Consider the following 22,883-nt stretch of genomic DNA (forward strand, 5'->3'; position numbering starts at 1 on the left):
TAATTTATGTGTATGTGTGTGTGTGTGCATGTGTGTCTGTATGTATGTATGTGTGTGCATGTGTGTCTGTATGTGTGCATGTGTGTCTGTATGTATATGTGTGCATGTCTGTCTGTATGTATGTGCATGTGTGTCTGTATGTATGTGCATGTGTGTCTGTATGTATGTGCATGTGTGTCTGTATGTATGTGCATGTGTGTCTGTATGTATGTGCATGTGTGTCTGTATGTGTGTCTGTATGTGTGTGTGTGCATGTCTGTCTGTATGTGTGTGTGTGCATGTCTGTCTGTATGTGTGTGTGTGCATGTCTGTCTGTATGTGTGTGTGTGCATGTCTGTCTGTATGTGTGTGTGTGCATGTCTGTCTGTATGTGTGTGTGTGCATGTCTGTCTGTATGTGTGTGTGTGCATGTCTGTCTGTATGTGTGTGTGTGCATGTCTGTCTGTATGTGTGTGTGTGCATGTCTGTCTGTATGTGTGTGTGTGCATGTCTGTCTGTAAGTGTGTGTGTGCATGTCTGTCTGTATGTGTGTGTGTGCATGTCTGTCTGTATGTGTGTGTGTGCATGTCTGTCTGTATGTGTGTGTGTGCATGTCTGTCTGTATGTGTGTGTGTGCATGTCTGTCTGTATGTGTGTGTGTGCATGTGTGTCTGTATGTATGTATGTGTGTGTGCATGTGTATCTGTATGTATGTGTTTCTGTATGTATGTGTGTCTGTGCATGTGTGTGCATGTCTGTATGTGTGTGCATGTCTGTCTGTATGTATGTGTGTCTGTGCATGTATGATTGCATGTGTGTGTGTGTCCATGTATGTCTGTATGTATGCGTATGTGCATGTGTGTCTGTATGTATGTGCGTGTATGTCTGTCTGTATGTGTGTGTGTGCATGTGTGTCTGTATGTATGTGTGTGTGCATGTGTATCTGTATGTATGTGTTTCTGTATGTATGTGTGTCTGTGCATGTGTGTGCATGTCTGTGTGTGTGTGTGTCTGTGCATGTATGATTGCATGTGTGTGTGTGTCCATGTATGTCTGTATGTATGCGTATGTGCATGTGTGTCTGTATGTATGTGCGTGTATGTCTGTCTGTATGTGTGTCTGTATGTATCTGTGTGCATGTATGTGTGTGTGTGTGTGTGTATGTATGTCTGTATGTATGTGCGTGTATGTCTGTATGTATGTCTGTATGTATGTATGTATGTATGTATGTATGTACGTGTGTGTGTGTGTGTGTGCATGTGTCTGTATGTATGTAAGTATATGCATGTGTCTGTATGTGTGTATGTCTGTGTGTATGTGTATGCATGTGTGTTACTTTTAATCCAGACCCCCCCCCCCCCATTCTTGTACCATCAGAACTGCTTTTGTGGTGCTTGTGTGTGTGATAGCAGCCAGGATTGCTGCTCCTCTGAAAAGCAATCCATATACAGATCGCTTTTTAGAGGCATTTGAAAGGTGGTAAAGAGGCATTATGTTGCCTCCTCACCACCTGTTTTAAGCCCGTAAATGTAGCATCACTATACCGCAACTGTGCAGTCCACACATTTGCGGGGTAGTTGCAGTGCAGGCCCATTCACCCTGAGCATACCTCCAGCTGCAGCCACAGCATGTGTACACCCCCAGCTGCTCCCTCTGCAGCTAAAGGGGAGAAGTTGGGGGTGGTAAAAACAGCTCAACCATGTAGTTTTACTGCCCCTCCAATAAGCCCTTGGCTCACATCTGCATGGCTGCATGCTGTGTGTAGGGCAGCCCATGCATTTCAATGGGCTTCCATACCCACAAAAATGCAGGGAAAGAAGTCCCAGAGCTTTTTTTTTTTTTTTTTTTATTGCGCTGCACCAAAAGCACCCCATGTTTCCAATGTGTGGGGTACCATTAAGACTTAACGGTACCCCTAAAGAACAGAGCATGCGTCTGTGTGTCGGGCAAACGAGCGCGACAAAGGCACAAGAATTTTTGTTGGGCCAGGTATGAGTGCTCGAATGACCGAATTTTAATGGTTCAAAGAATGTCAGGCAAAATGGTCGGCCCTCACACATGTTCACTTCATCGAATCTGGCCCTCTTTGAAAAAAGTTTGGACACCCCTGATTTAAGCATTGCCACCTATATGTATAGGGGTATATTTTACTTGCAAAGCTAGACACGTTTTTAAACTATTCTGAGGTTACTCTTCTTTTTTTTAAAGCAATAACTGTAGATTACCAAAGAATGTGCAAATTGCTAACTCGGTTCTTGTTGAAATTCTTTGCCAACCTCAGGAACAGGATCTGGTTTGGGTACATATGTACTAAATGTGCTTGAGGATGAATTCCCTGAAGTATACAGGTTTGTCACCTCTGTCTACCCATCAGCTGAAGATGATGTTATCACATCACCCTACAACAGTGTTTTAGCCATGAAGGAGCTTACTGAACATGCAGACTGTGTACTTCCCATTGAAAACCAAGTAAGAACCTTTACATTAGTATTTTTTTTTTTATTTTATTTTTTTTACAGACGAATATTAATAAAAAAAATTTTTAATTTTTTTTACTTTCTGCTATAAAACATATATAATAATAAAGAAATAAAAAATGAACTGCGCTCAGGAGTAAACAACTAAAAATAATCAAAAAACGAAATGGAGGCCCCAGCTCTAAGTGGGATACATACACTAAAATAGACTAGAGAAACATTTCTAAATCTACACCACAACCCCTGTTAACTGACCAAACAAATATGAATAATGAATAAATAAATATTTGATATGTAAATAAATGAATATAAATAATGAATAAATAGATAAATATTTGATATATAAAATTTACATTAATCTCACATAAATTGGTAAGGAAAAAATTGTAAGTCACAGTTCATCAGCCTAAAAGAAAAAACAGGGCTTATAAGACAGCGTCCTCTATAAATGTTCCTTTAAGGACACCACGGTGAATCCATACGAAACTGCAAACCAGTGCCCGTCACCGAGAAGTGGATGCGCTTACCAGATGGAAACCCAAATACAGCCTTGATAATGAATCATCTGTGTCTTTCTCCATACATCAGACGCTCATAGATCAGCTATCCACAATGTGTAGCGGCGTCATACAAATAACTCCCGCGATCAGCAATCCCAAATAACACTATCAGTGGCTCAAAAAGAAGATGCCCTCATAGTGTAGGCCAGAATGTATTCTGCTACATGTCTTTGGTAAGTGTATATTGTTTGGTTTGGTTTCTGTGAAAGTTAGTGTCTATAAACTATGGTGTTTGTATGTATGTATGTATGTATGTATGTATGTATATATTGGTTTTTGTTTAAACTATATACTACTTATGGCGGTGATCAGCAATTTTAGAATGGGACTGTGATAGGCCAGTGGGCAATCTGACACTGAGTGGGAAGAGACACTGACATCAGTAGTGACACTAATACAGTGATCAGTGCTAATACTTTGTATGTGAAAGACCAACACAAAGTGGCACATAATTGTGAAGTGGAAGGAAAATGATGATAAATGATTTTCACATATTTATTTGTAAAAAAAATTTAAAAAAAATCTGAAAGTGTGACGTGCATTTTGTATTCAGCCCCCTTTACTCTGCTACCCCTAACTAAAATCTAGTGGAATCACCAATTGCCTTCAGAAATCGCCTAATTAGTAAATAAAGTCTACCTGTGTGTAATTTAATCTTGGTATAATAACAGCTCTTCTGTGAATCCTTTAAAGGTTTGTTAGAGATCCTTAGTGAACAAACAGCATCATAAAGGCCAGCAGGGGCAGAGTGACAACTCATGGGCCCCCTGTGTCCCCACCCACACTCAAGCCCCACCTACATATTGCACTGCCCACATTACATTAGTTTGTCACAGAATTTCTCTACACTATATATTCAAAATAAATTTTAATTATAGAAAATAAAGAAAAATAAACTTACATTAAAAGTGCAACACTGGTACATTTCCAAAAATAAGGTTTTCATAAACTAACATAATATAACAGGTGCAACAAATGTCTTCTTAGCTGAACAGTTTTTAAAGGGGTTGTAATGTATTTTTTTTTAACAAACCTGTCATACTTACCTCCTCTGTGCAAGGGTTTTCTTTCATATAGCCACATCAACTGCCGGCAGGGATGCCATAGCACTTGTGGGCACCTCCCAGGGGTGGACTGACCCTCTCCTGGGTCCCCGGGCAGTGCCCGAATGGTCAGTCCACCCCTGAAAGCCAAGAAACACACCAGACAGGTCAGGGATAAAGTTGTGGAAAGTTTAAAGCAGGGATAGGTAAATAAAAATATCCCAAGCTTTGAACATCTTATGGAGCACTGTTTAATTCATCATCCAAAAACAGAAAGTGTATGGCACAACTGTAAACCTTTCCAAGACATGGCTGTCCACCTAAACTGACAGGCCGGCCAAGGAGAGCATTAATCATAGAATAACCAAGAGGCCCACAGTAACTCTGGTGGAGCTGCAGAGATCCACAGTTCAGGTGGGGGAATCTGTCCACAGGACAATTATTAGTTGTGCACTTCTCAAGAGTGGCAAGAAGAAAGCCATTGTTGAAAGAGCCATAAGAAGTCCAGTTTGCAAGAAGCCATGACACAGCAAACATATGGAAGAAGGTGTTCTGGTCAGATGAGATCAAAGTTGAACTTGTTGGCCTAAAAGCAAAATGCTATGTGTGGCGGTAAATTAACATTGCACATAACCCTGAACACAGCATCCCCCCACCATGAAACATGATGGTAACATGTTGTAGGGATTCTTTTCTTCAGTAGGGACAGGGAATCTGGTCAGAGTTGATGGGAAGATGGATGGAGCCAAATACAGGAAAATCTTAGAAGAAAACCTGTTAGAATCTGCAAAAGACTTGAGACTGGGGTTCACCTTCCACACGGACAATGACCCTAAACATACAGCCAAGGCTACAATGGAATGGTTAGAATGGCCCAGTCAAAGTCCAGACCTAAATGCCATTGAGAATCTATTGCAAGATTTGAAAATTGCTGTTCACAGACACTCTCCATCCATTCTGACAGAGCTTGAGCTATTTTGCAAAGAATAGGCACAAATTTCACTCTCTAGATGTGCAAAGCTGGTAGAGACATCCCCAAAAAGACTTGCAATTGTAATTGCAGCAAAAGGTGGTTCTACAAAGTATTGACTCAGGGGGGCTGAATACAAATGCACCCCACACTTTTCAGATATTTATTTGTAAAAAAAAGTTTCAAAACCATTTATCATTTTCCTTCCACTTCACAATTATGTGCCACTTTATGTTGGTCCATTTTGGTTGTAACATGACAAAATGTGGAAAATTTAAAGGGTTATGAATACTTTTTCAAGGCACTGTAGGTCCACATCTTGCCTAGCAGCCCAATCATGTTATTGGTATCAGATCTCCACAAGCCTTTGTGAGCTGACTGATGCTTGGGGCTCTTTTTTAATCTCTGCTGTTGGGTGAAAAGGCAAGTGCTGACTGAAACTAAAACAAATTACAGGTGTTGCCTCTTTGTTATGGAGAACCCAATAAGAGGCAACCTGTTAGTCAGGAACTGACTTGAGTTTAGGCTCAGACATGCAGTTATTTTATTTGTTCTATGTTATGGACTTGCAGTACAAACTTCTGCATTGGAACTGTTAGCTTGCTACATTGCAGAATAAACCTGCATGAACTGTTCTTGGGTTTTTCTGTCTGGTTTACCACTGCCACTATCAGTTGAGCCTGCAATATGCAACAATGGTGTAGTATATGCTACATGTTTTAAATAGAAAGTTAAGTCTACGCAAAGAGGCTTTACTGTTCTGAATACATGTTTCTTAAAAAGTATGTTTGGGAAAAAAAATAAAAACATACTGTACATCTCTGCAGTACTTGCACACTTCCCATGTTTTTGTTTCTTTAGCCACTTAAGGACCGGAAGAATTTTCCCCTTAAAGGGGTTGTAAACCCTCATGTTTTTTCACCTTAATGCATTCTATGCATTAAGGTGAAAAACCTTCTGTGGTGCTGCAGCCGCCTCAAGCCCCTGCTTTACTTACCTGACCCCGATCCTTCTCTGGCCGGGAACAAGCAGACCAGCTCTACCTGGTGTCTCGTGTCCTGATTGGATAGATTGATAGCAGCGCAGCCATTGGCTCCCGCTGCTGTCAATCAAATCTAATGATGTGGGGCTGAGTCCTGCATTCTGTGTGAATGGACACAGATACGGGACTCAGGAGCATGCCCACATGGGTGTCCACCAAGGCGAGCACTTCTCCTCCCACGTGGACACTCGATGTGGGAAAGAACCGCCGCCCAGGGACCTCAGAAGAGGTAGATCAGGGCCATTTTTTGTGCTACGGTACTGTGTCGTTTTAACTGACAATTGCGTGGTCGTACGACGCTGTACACAAACAAAATTTACGACACAAACACACACACCAACACACACACACAAATAAAGCTTTCTTTTGGTGGTATTTAAACACCTCTGGGGTTTTTATTTTTTGCGCTATTAACAAAGGCCTACAATTTTGGAAAAAAAAACAATATTTTATACTTCTCTCTTTTTTTTTTTTTACAGCGATTCACAGGAACGTATCAACCTGCCGCAGTATAATGATGGAGGCTGGTGGGCAAGTGGTTAAAAATGGTTCAAGAAAATCTAGCCAGAAATCTAGTGAGGTACTAACTTCCTGAGCTGCACTGAAATCCCAAGCAATGTTATCAGCCCTGCACAGATCTTCTTTGTGGATTGCAGGACACCGCTATCACGTTTTATGGAAATAAATATGGGGGCGTTCTGAAGTCCAGCAGGGGAGAACTGGGCAGGGCTGGCAACACTTTGTGGGATTTATTGCAAAAAGGCACTATTTTGTCAGCTCATAAAGGTCCTCTCATTGTTAACAGTCAGCAATCTCCTTTCTTAGTTATTTTTTGCTTTTAGCAGTAGCCTATGGTTGCCAGCATCCCTGTAATACATAGGCAAAGGAGAGGAACTCTCAAAAGTGGGACTTTAACGGCAACACAAGCTGATGCAGTAAACCATATGGGGACCACATTACTGGTGATCCACAATCTGTGGAAACGCTAATATAACCATTAAGTTGCATAAGTGGGAAGTTCATATTAAAAGCCTGTACCCCTCCCGATCGTGTTTTTATTTAATTGTTCTTTTGTCAAAATAAAGTTTTTTTTTTTGTTTTTTTTTTTGTCATTTTATACTAATAGTATATCAACAGAGTGTCTGTCTGTCAGTCTGTCTGTCTGTCTGTCTATTTACTGCATCAGATTGTGTTGCCACTAAAATCCCACTTTTGAGGGTTCCTCTCCTTTTTTTTTTTTTTTTGCCTTCATTGTTTGTAGCTCACTAAACTGATGGAATATGATATCCTGCACTTGTAGATTGTGATTGCTTTTTATCCATTCATGAGACAAGGCACCGTATTTATCGGTGTATAACACGCACCCCAATTATAGGAGGGACGTTTAAGGATAAAAATCTTACATTTTAAATAAAGAACTTTGAAGCAAAATTAGGGTCACAGCTCATCAATGCACCCTGCTCAGTGCCCATCTGCAGCCATTAACCACTTGAGATCCGCGCTATAGTCAAATGACGGCTACAGCGCGGATCTCGAATTCCGGGACGACGTCTATTGACGTCGTCCCCTTTAAGGGCTCCCCGCGCGCTCCCGGTCGCACGCATCGGGGAAAATCTGTGTTGGCCATGTCCCCTGGACACAGCCAATCACAGATCGCTGTAAACGGCCAATCACAGCGGCCGTTTACAGCGCGATCGCCGCCTCCAATGGGTGATGATCTCAAATGTAAACAAATGAGATCATCACCCATTGCCGAATCTGTCTCCTCACACAGCGATAGCGTGTGAGGAGAGAGATACTGTGAGTGGAGAAAAAAAGTGTTTTGTGCCATCTGTGCCCAGATCTACCCTGCCAGTGCCCATCTCTACCCCGCCTGTGCCCATCTGTGCACCGCCAGTGCCTGCCAGTGCCCATCTGTGCACCGCCAGTGCCCGTCAGTGCCGCCTCAGCAGTGCCCATCTGTGCCGCCTCAGCAGTGCCCATCTGTGCCCATCTGCTGCCTCATCAGTGCACATCTGCAATAAATCTGCACATCTGTGCAATAAATCAGTGCACATCTGTGCTGACCCATCAGTGCCCATCTGTGCCGACTCAGCAGTGCCCATCTGTGCCGACTCAGCAGTGCCCATCTGTGCCGACTCAGCAGTGCCCATCTGTGCCGACTCAGCAGTGCCCATCTGTGCCGCCTCAGCAGTGCCCATCTGTGCAATAAATCTGCACATCTGTGCAATAAATCAGTGCACATCTGTGCCACCTCAAAAGCGCCCATCTGTATAATCAGTGCACATCTGTGCCGACTCATCAGTGCACATCTGTGCTGACTCATCAGTGCCCATCTGTGCCACCTCTATGCTGCTTCAACAGTACACATCTGTGCCACCTCATCAGTGCCCATCAGTGCAGGCTTAACCAGCAACCATGGCTAAACAAGTCTTTTCCGCCGAGGAGGCGTACCAAATTATTTCCAAGGCCGACGCGAGCAACGGGGAGCTCTCCTCTTCAGATTCCTTTTCAGATTCGGATTCTGAAGCCGACATAAATTATGAGCCAGTCCTCAGCAGTGAAACACTGACTGAATCCGAGGAGGAAGATATCCGGCCCATCAAACGAAGGCGTTCTAGTGAGGCAGTGCCGTCCACCAGCACCGCAGTGCCCTGGCAAGAAAGGCCAAGTACCAGTGGGGTGTCATCTCAGCCCCAAAGGGTTAGGAGCCATGCCGGCCTTCCCTATGCCCTTCAGAACCCCTTGTGGCTTCCTCCTAATTCAGGAGAGGCCAATGTTCCCCCTTTCACTGCCCAGCCAGGAGTCCAGGTGGACACGGAGAATTTTACCCCAATAGATTTTTTTAATTTAATTTTTACGGAGGATATGTTGTCGTCAATTGTGGCCCAGTGCAACCTGTATGCACAACAATTTATTTTGCAAAATCCGACCTCTTGTTATGCCCGTCCCTACGAATGGAGAGACCTAACGGTGGAGGAGTTCAAGGTTTTTTTAGGCCTCACATTTAACATGGGACTCAACAAAAAAAATCTATTGCGTACCTATTGGTCAACCCACCCCCTCCACCACTCACCGCTCTTTTCCGCGGTAATGCCCAGAACCAGGTATCAGATGATCCTGAGGTTCTTACATTTCAGCGACAGTTCCCAGTGCCTTCCACGAAATGATCCAAATTATGACCGGCTTTACAAAATTTGACCAATACTTAATTATTTTTCAGTAACATTCCCCAAATTGTTTACCCCGGACCAACACATATGTGTGGATGAGTCCCTTATTAAATTTAGCGGCAGGCTTAAAATGAAGCAATTTATGCCCAGCAAAAGGGCCCGCTATGGGGTGAAGGTCTACAAATTATGCGACCGAGCCACAGGGTACACATATTCATTCATAGTGTACGAAGGGAAGGACACCCAGCTGCAGCCCCCTAATTGTCCGGACTACTTGGGATCCAGCGGAAAAGTTGTTTGGGACCTCATATACCCCCTATTGGATAAAGGCTACCACCTGTATGTAGATAACTTCTACACATCTCTGCCCCTGTTCCACAACCTTCACCGGAAGAAGACGCCAGCATGTGGCACCGTAAAAAGGAATCGGAAGGGCTTTCCTCAAAGTCTTGTGAATAAGAAGCTGCAAAAAGGAGAAACCGCAAGTCTGAGAAACAAGGAGGTTCTGGCAGTGAAGTGGAGGGACAGAAGGGATGTGTATATGTTGTCTTCTATCCACAATGATACCTTCGTGGAAATCCCCAGAAGGAATGGCCCCGTAAAGAAACCAAAATGCATTTACGAATACAATTTGTTCATGGGGGGAGTTGACTTCAACGACCAAATGATGGAACCATATCTTGTCACAAGACGGACATACCATTGGTACAAAAAAGTAGCAATTTATTTTTTTCAATTGGCCATTTACAATTCCTATGTAATTTACCGCAACTCCACCCAAAACCCCAAATGTTTCTTTGGCTACCAGGAGGAAGTTTTCACTGCCCTTATTTTCCCAAACGGCCCACCGGAAAATATCCGATCAGATGTTATTAGTCGACTCTGCGAGCGCCACTTTCCCGATTAAAATCCTTCCCAAACCAACAGGCCAAAGACGTCAAAAAAGATGTAAGGTGTGTACCAGAGCAGGAGTCAGAAGAGACACATCTTATTATTGTGCAACCAGGCCTCTGCATAGGCGACTGTTTTCGGCGTTACCATACTTCAATAAATTTTTAGTGAAGTATGGTAAACATAATCCTCAGTTCCTGCCTTCATACACCTTCACACCCCTTATGCCACTGCCTGCTCTGTAACTGACCCTGGCTTGTTATTTGACCACTCTTATGCCTGCCGATTCTGTACATACCGCTGCCTGATGTGGAACTGACCCTGGACTGTTATTCGACCATGCTTCTGTCTAACGATTCTGTACATATCTCTGCCTGATCTGGAACTGAACTTGGACTGTTTGACCACGATATTTGCCTGCCTCTTGGACTGATCTTGTATTCTGCAACTGGACTAGTGGGATTCAACACGGGGTCTCACATATGTGAGGGGCTCCAGTATAGTTTTTCTGGAAGAAGAAAACAATTTTCTTTGTTTTCTTATTCCTAGATTAGGGTCTGGAGACTCGGAGGCTTCAAAGAGATTTGGGAGGGAGAAGCCTCTACCCCTATCCCCATTCTGTCCTGAACGAGGCTCTACTTCTGTCTGCTGCCTGTAGGACTTACTGCCGTAATGCCGCACTGACCACACCACAAGCCTACTACCAGGACCAATATTTTTGGCACTGCTGACATCTCTGCACTGACCCTGGACTGTAATATGGACAGTATCCCTGCCTGCTGCCTGAAAAACTGTGTTCGCTGTTGCTGACCAAGTCTCTGCCTGCTGCCTGGACCAGTGATATCCTCCTGTGGACAACTGCGCTTCTAAAACCACAGGTAATCTTTTCTTTACCCTTTGCTCAGCATAATGTATTTGGGGGTGTAATTCTTGGTATGTGCAGGCTATGTGTCCCTGGAACGCCGACGGTGTTCCTTGCATGTTGCGCCTCTGTATGTGGCCAGGCTGTGTAAACGTCTCACACATGTGGTATCGTTATACTCAGGAGGAGTAGGAGAATGTATTTTGGGGTGCTATTTTTGCTATGTAAATGCTATGCGTTGGAAATATCTTATAAACGGACAACTTTGTGTAAAAAAAAATAAAAATGCGTTTTCATTTTTTTCCACATTTTCCGAAAACTTCTGGAAAAAAATGAACCATTGAAAAGACTCATTATGCCTTATAGATTATACGTTGGGGTGTTAGCTTTCCAAAATGGGGTCATTTTCTGGACGTTTCCATTGCCCTGGTGTTCCAGGGCCTTCAAAACTGTAATAGGTGGTTGAGAAATGAAATGTGTAATTTATGCTCCTAGAATGCTTGAAGGTGCTACTTCAAAATTAGGCCTCTGTATGTGGTCAGGCTGTGTAAAAGTCTCACACATGTGGTATCGTTATACTCAGGAGGAGTAGGAGTATGTATTTTGGGGTGTTATTTGTGATATGCACATTCCGTGTGGGAGAAATAAGCTATTACAATGAAAATTTTGTGAAAAAAAAAAAATCGTAATTTTGCAAAGAATTGTGGGAAAAAATGACAACTTAAAATAACTCACCATGCCTCTTACTAAATACATTGGAATGTCTACTTTCCAAAAAGGGGTCATTTGGGGGGCATTTGTACTTTCCTGGCTTGTTAGGGTCTCAAGAATGGAGATAGGCCTTAGTACATCAGATGTGTCCTTTTTTTGCAAATATTTATGATTTGCACCATAGCTTGTAGACTCTATAAATTTCACACTGATCATATAATATGCAAAAATTTGGGTTATTTTTACCAAAGATGTGTAGTAGTATAAATTGTGGCCAAAATTTATGAAGAAAAATTGCTAATTTGCTAAATTTTGTCACAGAAACGAAGAAAAATTCATTTTTTTTCAAAATTTTCGGTCTTTTTTTCATTTATAGCGCAGAAAATTAAAAAACCGAGAGGTGATCAAATACCACCAAAAGAAAGCTCTATTGGTATGAAGAAAAGGATACTAAAATCATTTGGTTACAGTGTTGCATGACTGAGTAATTGTCATTCAAAATGTGAGAGCACTGAAAGCTGAAAATTGGTCTGGGACTGAGGGGGGTTTAAGTGCCCAGTAAGCAAGTGGTTAAATTGACCAACAATGCAGCCTGTTCAGTGCCCATCTGCAGCCTCACCTTTCCCATCATTGCTGCCTCGCCAGTGTTGGATTATCCCTGCTGTTTCCAAGGGAAGAGGAGGGGCAAGTGCCGCTGAATTACATAGAGCCGTGATCTCCTCTGTACCGGGCGCTCTGTCACTCACAGCCACGCCTCCTGGCCCTGCTCGTATGATAGACAGAACAGTGGCTAAATGCAGGGCCAGGAGGTGTGGCTGTGAGTGACGGAGCACTGGGTACACAGGAGATCATGGCTCTATGTAATTCATCGGTGCTCGCTCCTCTTCCTTCAGAGACAGCAGGGATCGGTGTATAACACACACCCACGATTTTCCCCTGATTTTCAAGGGGGGAAAAAGTGTGTGTTATATGCTGATAAATATGGTAAATCCTGAGAACATGTGTTTGTTATGTACTCCAACAAAGCAAGGAGTTTACTATATACTCTTGTCTATTTTCTTCTAGTTCTTGTTTTTGTTTTTTTGTATTGATCCATTATTTTTCTTTTAAGTCATTAGTTGACATTGTGAATAAAATTGTTCAGATGATGACAAATTCTGGAAAACTTGGAAGTGTAAAGCCAAATAGTCTTCTAATTTCCAATAAAGGTGGTGGAAAAGAAAATGAGAAACCATTTGATGCCATGAACAACATTGTAGCAAACCTGCTTTTAAATCTCACCAGGTAAACGCCTTTATTTTGCAATTCTATGGTTTTCTGTTATTAGGTTCAACCAAAGATCCAAGTACTTCTCTTGTATTGTATGCAAAATTTAAAGTAGAAGTTCAGCCTAAAACCAACTCTAAATTTTCTGGCAGCCACATTCTAAGACTAGGAAAGAATTAGAGTACAAACATGGACTTTATAGGCACACACACAGGTGTATATCAGGTAAAAAATTGAAAGCTTTTAATAGGATAAAGTTAAAACCATGGTATTACAAACACATTAAAAACTCGTATAGTTGAGTGACCTCAAGGACTCTCATACCACCTCTAATACGTGTGTGTGTGTTTTGTTTTTTGTTTATATATATATATATTAGGGCTGTGGAAATGAAAGATTAATTCCTCGATTAATCGTTAATTTTTTTGATTGGTACTCGCCTCTCCGCCGGCTTCAGGAAGTTCCGTCAGAGATCCGGTGACGTCAGGGACATCGACGTCATCGGTCTCCTCCCCCTTTTCCAAGTGTGTAAGGTGAGGTTAGGCGGAAGGTGGAGGGATTGTCATGCTACTGTGGAAAAAAAATGACACTGACTAATGCAGAGTTGCAATGCAAGGAAATCAGCTAAAAGTAGTTGGATCTGTATGTGCGTTATAATTGAAATTAGTTGATTAAACAAAGTTGATTAAAAATGTTCTATATATATATATATATATATATATATATATATATATATATATATATATATATATATATATATATAATAAATTATAATAAAAAAATCTCACAGCCGCGTACTAGAGGTGGTATGTGAGTCCTTGAGGATATATATATATTATAAAAAAAAAAAATGTTTTATGTGTTTGTATATAATGGTTTTAACTTTATCCTGTGTGCCTATAAAGTCCATGTTTCTACTCTAATTCTTTCCAAACTATATCAGGATGTTGACACACTGCTACTTGTGTATCCTCAATATCACCTTATGATGATACATGTAGTTCACACTTTTTTTGTTACATTCTAAGACTAATCTATCCATCCCTGTAAAGCAAAAATCATATACATACCTTTTCTGCATCTGCTTCGGTCCCACGCTGAGCTGTCAGAATGGCTTCTCTGTGTAGGCAGGTGCAGGAGAGACAGCAGACAACTGAAGTCCCATAGTAAGTCTATGGGTATCGTCACTTTCCCGGCATTTCCCAGACGTTCTCGGCTGTCTAAAGAGGACTGCTATTGGACTTTTCTTTTTATGACATTTTAATTTTCTTTCTTATGTTTTCTTTGCACGTGGAATATTTTATATATGGTCAATCAATAATTTTTTGTATTGAACGCCAAATTAATTGGTTAATTAATTACACTTTGGTATATACCATATTTTCCGGCGTATAAGACGACCTTTTACACTTAAAAAAACTGGGCAAAAAGGAGGGGTCATCTTATACGCCGGGTCAGCTGCTGGGATGCCTTCTGGATGTCCGGTAATACTGTATGTAGCTTCGGCTACATACAGTATATACCACTGAGCCAATCCCAGTGAGCGATGTATTCAAATGAATACAGAGCCTGCTCGGATTGGAGTAACAATCTCTACCAATCCGAGCAGGCTACACACAGTAGCCTGCTCGGATTGGCTTTGAGAGTGAGAGAGGCGCGGGCAGATGATGTTACAGCCTCTACCAATCCAAGCAGGCTTTGTATTCATTAATAGAATACATCGCTCGCCGTGATTGGCTCCAGCACCAGCAAGAAGGAAGAAGGAAATGGCTCCAGCAAGAACGAAGAAGAGGGATATGAAGCGTCAGAAGCCTCGGAATGGGGGGTCGTCTTAAACGGTGAGTACGGGCAAAACATTTTAAAAACCTGTACAGTTAGGGGGTCGTCTTATATGCCGGGTCGTCTTATACACCGGCAAATACGGTATATATTTCATTTTCACTGGTTTTGGTAATTAGTTTTGTGGGTTTGTTCCTTTTTAATAAGGAGGATATTCTTCACGAGACATTCTCCAATAGAAAAGATGTTTAAACACCTTTTGCATATTAACTTGCGTAGGTTTAGAAATGCATATATTTGGTAACTGAGTATTTTGCGTTCGACTAGTGTTGTTCACGTGTTTGTTATTATGTATGCTATGAATATAAAACAATTGCTCCGCGTTGCCAAAAACGCATAAAAATGAATTAACTTCCAATAAAGTGCAGCACAACCACCAACCTACTAAAATTACATAATAGAGAAATGTATAGTGATTATAATCTCCACATGAATAGTCCATTTATGCCCAAAAAGATATTGAATGTGACACTGTTATTTTAGAAATGTTTACATATTAGACACTATTGTCTTTTTCCTATACAGGTATATATGTTACCAAGTCTTAGTACTATTCATGTGGAGATTAACGTTATATAGTTCGCTATTATGTAATTTTAGTATGGTTGTGGGTGCACAGCACTTTATTGGAAGTTTTATGTATGCTATGAATATCTTCTCTGCTGTATAGTCTTATTTTAAGCTGCAAGCGATCATGATTTGTAAACTCCAACAATGCACTTGCTCATTTATTCCTGATTCCAGTTGCACGGTTCAAACGCTGACCATTTTTCTTCATTGCTTTCTAAATTATTAAAGTGTTACTAAACCCAGGACCCTGCATTCACTGCATCTGGTCTCCCACAGTACACAGAACATGGAAATGCAATTATTTTAGTAAATATAAACTGCTAAATACTATTTTTATTATTTTATTAGTAGTATATAGTCCTATGACTTCTATGAGTGTCTGATTAAAGCTGTTAGGAGGAGTTTTCATTCTCCCACGATTGCCCTATGAGAATGCAAGACCCCTGACCCTCTGTCTGGATAGTGCTTATTGGCCCTGTGCTAATCATATGCACTCTCCCCAAGAAAAAATACTCTCTAGCAACAAACCCCAAACTGAGCATGTGTAGCCTGACTCCAGTAACTCTATCTTACCTGGACCTGTTTTGGGGTCAGTGGAGGAAGGGGAAGATCAGAGAAGACAGGATCAAACAGCTTTCTTTCCCACAATGCAGAGGATTAATCCCTTAGGTTCCACAGTGAGTGTAACAAACATGCTTTACTGCATATACAGACTGATTTTTACTGTTATGTGTTTAGTAACACTTTAAAGCTGGCCATACATGAGACTTTTTTTTTTTTTTTTATTACTTGATTTACCCATCCACATACTCAAGGTGGATGGGGGAATACCTCCCGTTGCCCTATTGTATTTCAGAATACACTGATCAGCACCAGCAGAGCTGATCAAGAGATGCTTTCCCAATAGGCTAGTTGTACAACAGAACAGCTTGTGTACAACCAGGCTGCTCATACATGGATGAAATTTGGGCAGTCCCTGCTGAATTTCAATCTATGTATGGCTGGCCTAACTGAGATCGAATATGCAAATCAGATGTTCTGACCTCACTCTGTCTTTACTTGCTGCATGCTTGTTCCGGATCAGTGACTCAGAAAGTACTGAAACCACAAACAACTAGGAAACTGCTATTTTTAGCAGGAAGTTAGCAATAGCAATCCCTGTATTTTCCATGTGATCTTTTTAAAAAAAAGAAAAAATAGGACAATAAAAAGCTGCCAGAGATCCTAACCAATCCAATTCTATTCAAACAAAGATGTTTTAGCTTGAGTTGTACTTTAGCACTCTATGTGCAAATCCCAGCTCTGTCCCCATGGGTCATACTATTCATATATTAGCATTACTTATAATCCTATGCATATATAATATTTCATTGAGTTCAATTGTGAAAGAACTTAATAACGTTCTCCTAATAAAGTTCAAAAGTGCTTTCTTCATGGTGCAAGCAGTGCTCCAATTCTTCTGTGTGCATTAAAGTGCTCTTGTGCCCTCACTCGCCAACTTATGAGTTTTAATGTCAATACAGATGAGTCCACAAATTAGAAGAGATCTCCATAGTGTAATTCCATGTTATTAATAATGCACTAACCCCCGAAGGAGCTGCTGGTTATTTTTGGGCTCACCGTTACCTTCTTTTCTCCTTGTGGCATGTCTAGGGGATGTTCCGTGGTAAATAGCTCAGTAACTAGAGACTGACGACAGATCCACTTGAATGGATTTTATTTGCAAAACTCAGTCAATTAAACAGTCTTTCAACTTGAGATCAGAGGGTTGAAAAGGAAGTTCAGACACTCAAAGTCAAAAAAACTTTAAAGAAAATACTTGCTTTGACTGCATCCAGAGAATAGTCATTCGCAGCTGGATGAACTCAGGTTGGACAGTCCCTCTCTCACAAGGCCTAGCAGCCAACAAGGTGCTTACTGGGGAACAAAGTCTTTGTCACAGACGTTGTTGCAGAACATGTAAGGAAACTAAACTTTAGAACACTTGTAGGATACCTGGATCTTTCAGCCTGCTTGGCGATATCCACAAGACCGGATTCTCTCGGTTACTTCAGCCCTTCCAGGCTCTTGTTAAGAAAACCAACCCATACGTGGTGTTCTTCTAAAGAGTCCTCCCCTGGAATGCTCAAAGTACTCTGGGTCTCTCCCGAACCGGAGACTGCACCCAACCACCTTAGAATCCTCCTTTTTAGTTTCCTTGCCTCGGCCTAGGCAGCCCCGAGACATCAATGTCGGGTGGATCCGCACCCCAGGCCATAGCCTTCCTGGGGGCTGGTCAGGAGGACCAGGACCATGTAATCAGCACTTCATACTGGACCGGAACCCCCGAACCACGTGACGTCCGCATCTTAAATAACCTCTCCCAGAGGGCATAGCGAGAGGGCCATTCCCACTGACCTGGCTCCGAAAGAGAGTAACTTAAGCGTCTGACTAGACCCTAGTTCCACGCCTGCCACAAGAGACAGTGCCCCCTGTGGCCAGGCTGAACATCTCACAGTCCAGTCAGACTGATGCAGAGGTCCAATTTAGACAAGTAAAACCCAAACCAAACTGCAGTTTAGGTAAAGTTTTTAACTTTGAAAAACGCATAGCACGTGCTCTTCAGGAGCCGCCGCTACACATATATAAATTTCCACTCGCAAATCACAAAAAGCATGTAATGCCGATTTTGGGAACAAGCACAACGTCACCGGAAGATCCCGTCTAAAGCATTTCGCCTTCCCACTGGGGGTCTTCAGATTATTTTACTAGGAGAACTTTATTAATTTACATTATTTGGAGAATTTTAATAATTTCTTTCACATATGGACGCGATTAAATACTATATATGCATATGATTATAAGGATTGGTAATACATGAATTGTATGATCCACGGGGACAGCACTGGGATTTGCACATTTGACTTAAAAAGCGGAAATATTCCTTTATTCCAGCAGCAGCCCATTTACTAGTTGTAGGCACCTTTTGGACATCACTATAACGTGGGTACACAAATATTAGATGTACTTTAGCACTGTTATCCTGCCAGATGAAGGATCCTTAAGATGAAGGAACCACGTTTTTATATTTGCATGTAAAATTTTGAAAAATGGCTGAATGAGAAGCAATGCACGAGACAGCGACCGCAAATCACATTTAATGTCTTTGTTTTCTTCCTAGCTCTGCGAGATTTGAAGGGCAACTTAATATGGATCTAAATGAGATCACCATGAACTTGGTCCCCTTCCCTCATTTGCATTATTTGACCTCCAGCCTAACTCCTCTCTATACACTTGCTGATGTGAATATACCTACACGAAGGTGAGAGCTCTGAGGCTAGGGCTGTTAAATTGACCCATGCAATTCTTCTGTCTGTCCCATCTAACTGTGTATAGCAGTTGTTCTAAGGTCTTTATAGCTCCCTTACTCATGTCACAGCTTTCTAGCAAGGGAAAAGATGAAGTAGAGATTGGCGCTGTTCAAAAAACCTCAGTGAAAAAAATATATAAAAAAATACAAATATATATATATATATATATATAATAGAGTGTGTGTAGGAATACCAAAAGTGACAGTGGTGATAATTAGAAAGAGGTGGGGCGTAATGTTCATTAACTATGTTCTATATAGAGTTATATCCGCCAAATAGTGATAAAGTGAAAAATTTGAAACTTACACACATGTAAACATAATAATTGATAAATATTAAAAACGTGATAAGAACAATGTGTCCACCAACCACATATGGTGGTCTGCAAATAAATAAACATTAGATTGCTGCAAAATAATCAACATTGGTCTAAGATTGTGCATTGAAATGATCCATAAATAAATACTGAAAATATATATCAATCCAAAAGGTAACAAATGAAATAAATAACAAAGTCCATAAAGTGCTCTTGAGCCAGTGAAAAAAGCAACAACGCTGATATCATTCACTTTCCCAAGGTGATCACAGCAAGCGTTTGTTTATCCGTGCTCCTAATGTGATTGCACTCACCGGAATATTCCCCCCCTCCTGGGGTCTGAAGCTTTCACAGTATATGCCACTGTGTAGCACTTAAGTGGCTTTCCCCTCCACGTTACTTTTTTTAAAAAGCTCCCATCATGCATCAAGTGCCATAAAAAAAAAAGAGAAATCCCAAACAGAGTAGTACGGTATTAAATTATTAATTGAACCGGTACTCACATTTAATTAGATCAAAAAGAGCCTATAATGCTGACACTGGCATCTGTGCCCGGAAGTGATACAGAAACGTGTGATAGCCCCTCCCTACGCGTTTCGTCACTCTGACGTCATCTGGAGTGTGCATACACGCTTACCTCATTTCCTTTTTATATACCATTGTACCAGCGTAATTATGGTGGCCATTTTGGGTGTGCTCTTGAAGACTATGCCGCGCTGCCATGATTAACAAATGTTGAGCTTCCGAAAGCTATAAACCACCACAGTGATTACACCGCCGTAATTCTATATCGCTTGGGCTCTCTAGCAATCCCTACATCACCGCTGGGAAAGCTCAGTCTGGAAATTAAAGAGATCTGCTCCCCCCCACCCACAAAAAATTTTAAGTCAGCAGCTACAAATAATGCAGCTGCTGACTTTTAATATGTGGACAACTTACCTGTCCAGGGAGCCTGCGATTGTCCGCACCCCAGCCAATCTTCGGATGTCGCCTGTCGGGTGCAGCCACTGCCATTGCCGGTAAGGGAACCCGGCAGTGAAGCCTTTCGGGCTCGCAGCCAGTTCCCTACTGCTCATATGTGAAGTGTGCTGTGCTATCTAATTGGTGCGGAGGAAGGAGGAGGGGGCCTGTCAAACATTCTCTCCCCAGGACCCCCCCCCCCCCCCCCCACACACACACACACACACACACACACACACACACACACACACCTTGAAAGGTGCCAAATGAGACGAAAAGCGGAAGTTCTACTTTTGGGTGGAACTCCCACTTTAAGCCTGGTACACACTAGCCGAATATCTGCCGGTATCGGCCTCTTCAACCGAAACAGACCAACATTTTTGGCTCATGTGTACAGCCGTCTTCTGTCAAATGGGCATGCTGGAAAACCGGTATCCGATCAGCACTGGCAGCCAGTGCTGACTGGCGTGTTCTGGCATGGTCTAAAAACAAAGTAGCTCAGCAGGGAGATCGCTGGGTCAACATTGCATAGTTAGTACAGCAAGCTCCTCGGTTTGTTTTTGTTCAGCCCGCTGGGATAGTGTGTACCAGGCGTTAGACTTTTTTAAAGGGTAAAGTAAAATGTTGTTTTCTCTCTCCTGATACATTTATATAACCTGTAATAATTACAGCCAATAGGGAAAGCAGGGATAACAGAAGATAAACTTTAAGTGGATTTTTACAGCTACACAAGTACATTTTTAAGTTACCTCTGATCAGTGAAAACTGTCATTTCACATATTTCTGGGTATTTGTTTTCTAGGTTTTTGTTTTTTGTGACCTAAAGTGATGAGACATCAAAAATTTTACAGCACTCATCAGAGCAGCAGCCCAAACATTTTTTTTCTAGTGGGCACACCTGTTCTGGTTATCTAAGCAGGAATTTTTTTTCTTCTCCTTTCCTCTTTCTCCAAAACAGTAAAGGGAATTTCTCAAATGAGACATGTACAGAAGTTTTTTAACCACTCCCTACTCTATTCAAAACAAGAAAATAAGCTAATTATTATAGATTTAATATTGGCAAATAGGTTGCTCTTGAAACCACAGTTGTATGCATGTATCACAAGCAGTTGCCAATACCTTGAGTAGATTAACATACATTAGAACAACTTTATTAGACAAAGGGTAGCAATTATGGAGACCATAATTGTATATGTGCCTGTAGGAATCTGTAAAACAAAGTGGTAAAAGAGAGAAGTGCCACTATCTCAGTGTAGTATTTTTATTCAATAGTAGGTATAAAAACGAATGCACTCGCATAAGTAAATTTAAGCAATTGCATGTCAAGACTGTCCAGCAGGTAGCAGGGCATCTCTCCAAGAGCACACAGTAAGTGTATGATAAAGGCCCTGGATATGGTGCCCTAGGAAGCCAGAGACTGCAGGTTGGTGTTGTCCCTGGACTGCACTGCTGATGATGACACGTGTAATTTGAGGAGCGTGGCAACATGTTCCTGGTCAAAGCTGCCCCTTTGTCAGGACTACACTATAAGCTTAAATAGAACAAGTTGCGGGTGCTATATTTTTGATTGAATGGCAACTCACAACAGTAACGATGTACTTGCACCATCTTTAAAGCGGTATAACAAGCATCCATCAGTTTTACTTGGGGGGGACGTTGGAGCCATATTACCATAGGCTTAAATTGCCATATTTTTGGTTGGATGACATTTACAGTAGCGCTATACCAGCACAATTTTTAGAATGGAATGCCGAGCAGCCATCTTTCCTAGGGGAGGAAAAATACACAGGAGTCATATATTACCAACTACTAATGCCGCGTACACACGATCGAATTGTCTGGCAAACTTAGTCCGCGGAAACGCATTTCACCGGACAATCCGATCGTGTGTGGGCTGCAGCGGACTTTCTCAGCGTAAAGACTTGGGTTTTCAGCGGACAATACGTTCGTGAGTATGCTAGTCCGGCGGACTAAGAATGACGCATGCTCAGAAGCAAGTACGAGAAGGAAGCTATTGGCTACTGGCTATTGAACTTCCCTTTTCTAGTCCCGTCGTATGTGCTGTACGTCATCGCGCTAGCAAACGCCGGACTTTCTGTGTGACCGTGTGTCGCCAAGTCCGTTCGGTAGAAAGTCCGCCGGATTGTTTGCCGGACTAAGTATGCCGGACAATTCGATCGTGTGTAGGCGGCATTATTCTCACAGAGACATGCAGAAATTGCTACTTAAAAAAAAAAAGGCCGGCTACAAATCTCAAATAAATGGATAAATACGTATGAAAGATTATAATCTAAATATATTGCTGTCAAACAAAAGTTGGCTACATAAAAAGGCTTAACTCTCGATGCAAAACCACCAGTGATTTTGTATTGTAGAGAGTCTGAATAAATCAGAGTCAATCGTTCTTTGTTTGCAGTGTGCTTTATTTTTTATTTATTTATTTATTTTTATTTTTTTTTGGCTTTTCATATTTTGCACACTTGGGCTATTTATTGCATTTCCAGTAGGAGTCTGGCCTGTTTGTCTCACAAAATCAAAATTATATGAAATTGATATTTTGTTAAGTGTGTGTCTTCCTTTCCATGCAGTGTTATTAAGGTAAATACAAGATTAGGTACTACCCTTCTTGCCAGCAAGAGTTATGTCACCGGCATACCGGGGAACTAGATAAGAGGGTCTAGTGCTTTGTTGTATGATCACAGCAGAAGATCGCAATGTTTCAGAGCCACCCAGGACTCCTTTATCAGGCATGTGGCCTGATGTTCCTATCTTCTGCTGTGATGTTATCATACAATAAATTGTTGGACCCTCTTATGGAGTTCCCTGGTGTGCTGGTGACATATGTCTTGCTTTTGAAGCCTTTCTGGTCTCCAT

The 22,883-nt window shown here is 41.7% G+C and overlaps 1 protein-coding gene across 1 annotated transcript in view; it reads left to right on the forward strand.

Annotated features, from left to right (window-relative positions):
* The window catches only part of TUBE1 (tubulin epsilon 1), a 57,876-nt gene that overhangs the window by 26,825 nt on the left and 8,168 nt on the right, over nt 1-22,883 (forward strand). Inside the window, exons 7-9 of the mRNA XM_077487096.1 lie at nt 2,261-2,448; nt 12,820-12,992; nt 18,544-18,684. Of these exons, the coding sequence (XP_077343222.1) occupies nt 2,261-2,448; nt 12,820-12,992; nt 18,544-18,684 (502 nt within the window). The remainder of the gene's footprint in view (nt 1-2,260; nt 2,449-12,819; nt 12,993-18,543; nt 18,685-22,883) is intronic.

The sequence above is a fragment of the Lithobates pipiens genome, unplaced genomic scaffold (assembly GCF_037356315.1).
Source record: "Lithobates pipiens isolate NorthernLeopardFrog02 unplaced genomic scaffold, aLitPip1_a1.2 Scaffold_18, whole genome shotgun sequence".
NCBI lineage: Eukaryota > Metazoa > Chordata > Amphibia > Anura > Ranidae > Lithobates > Lithobates pipiens.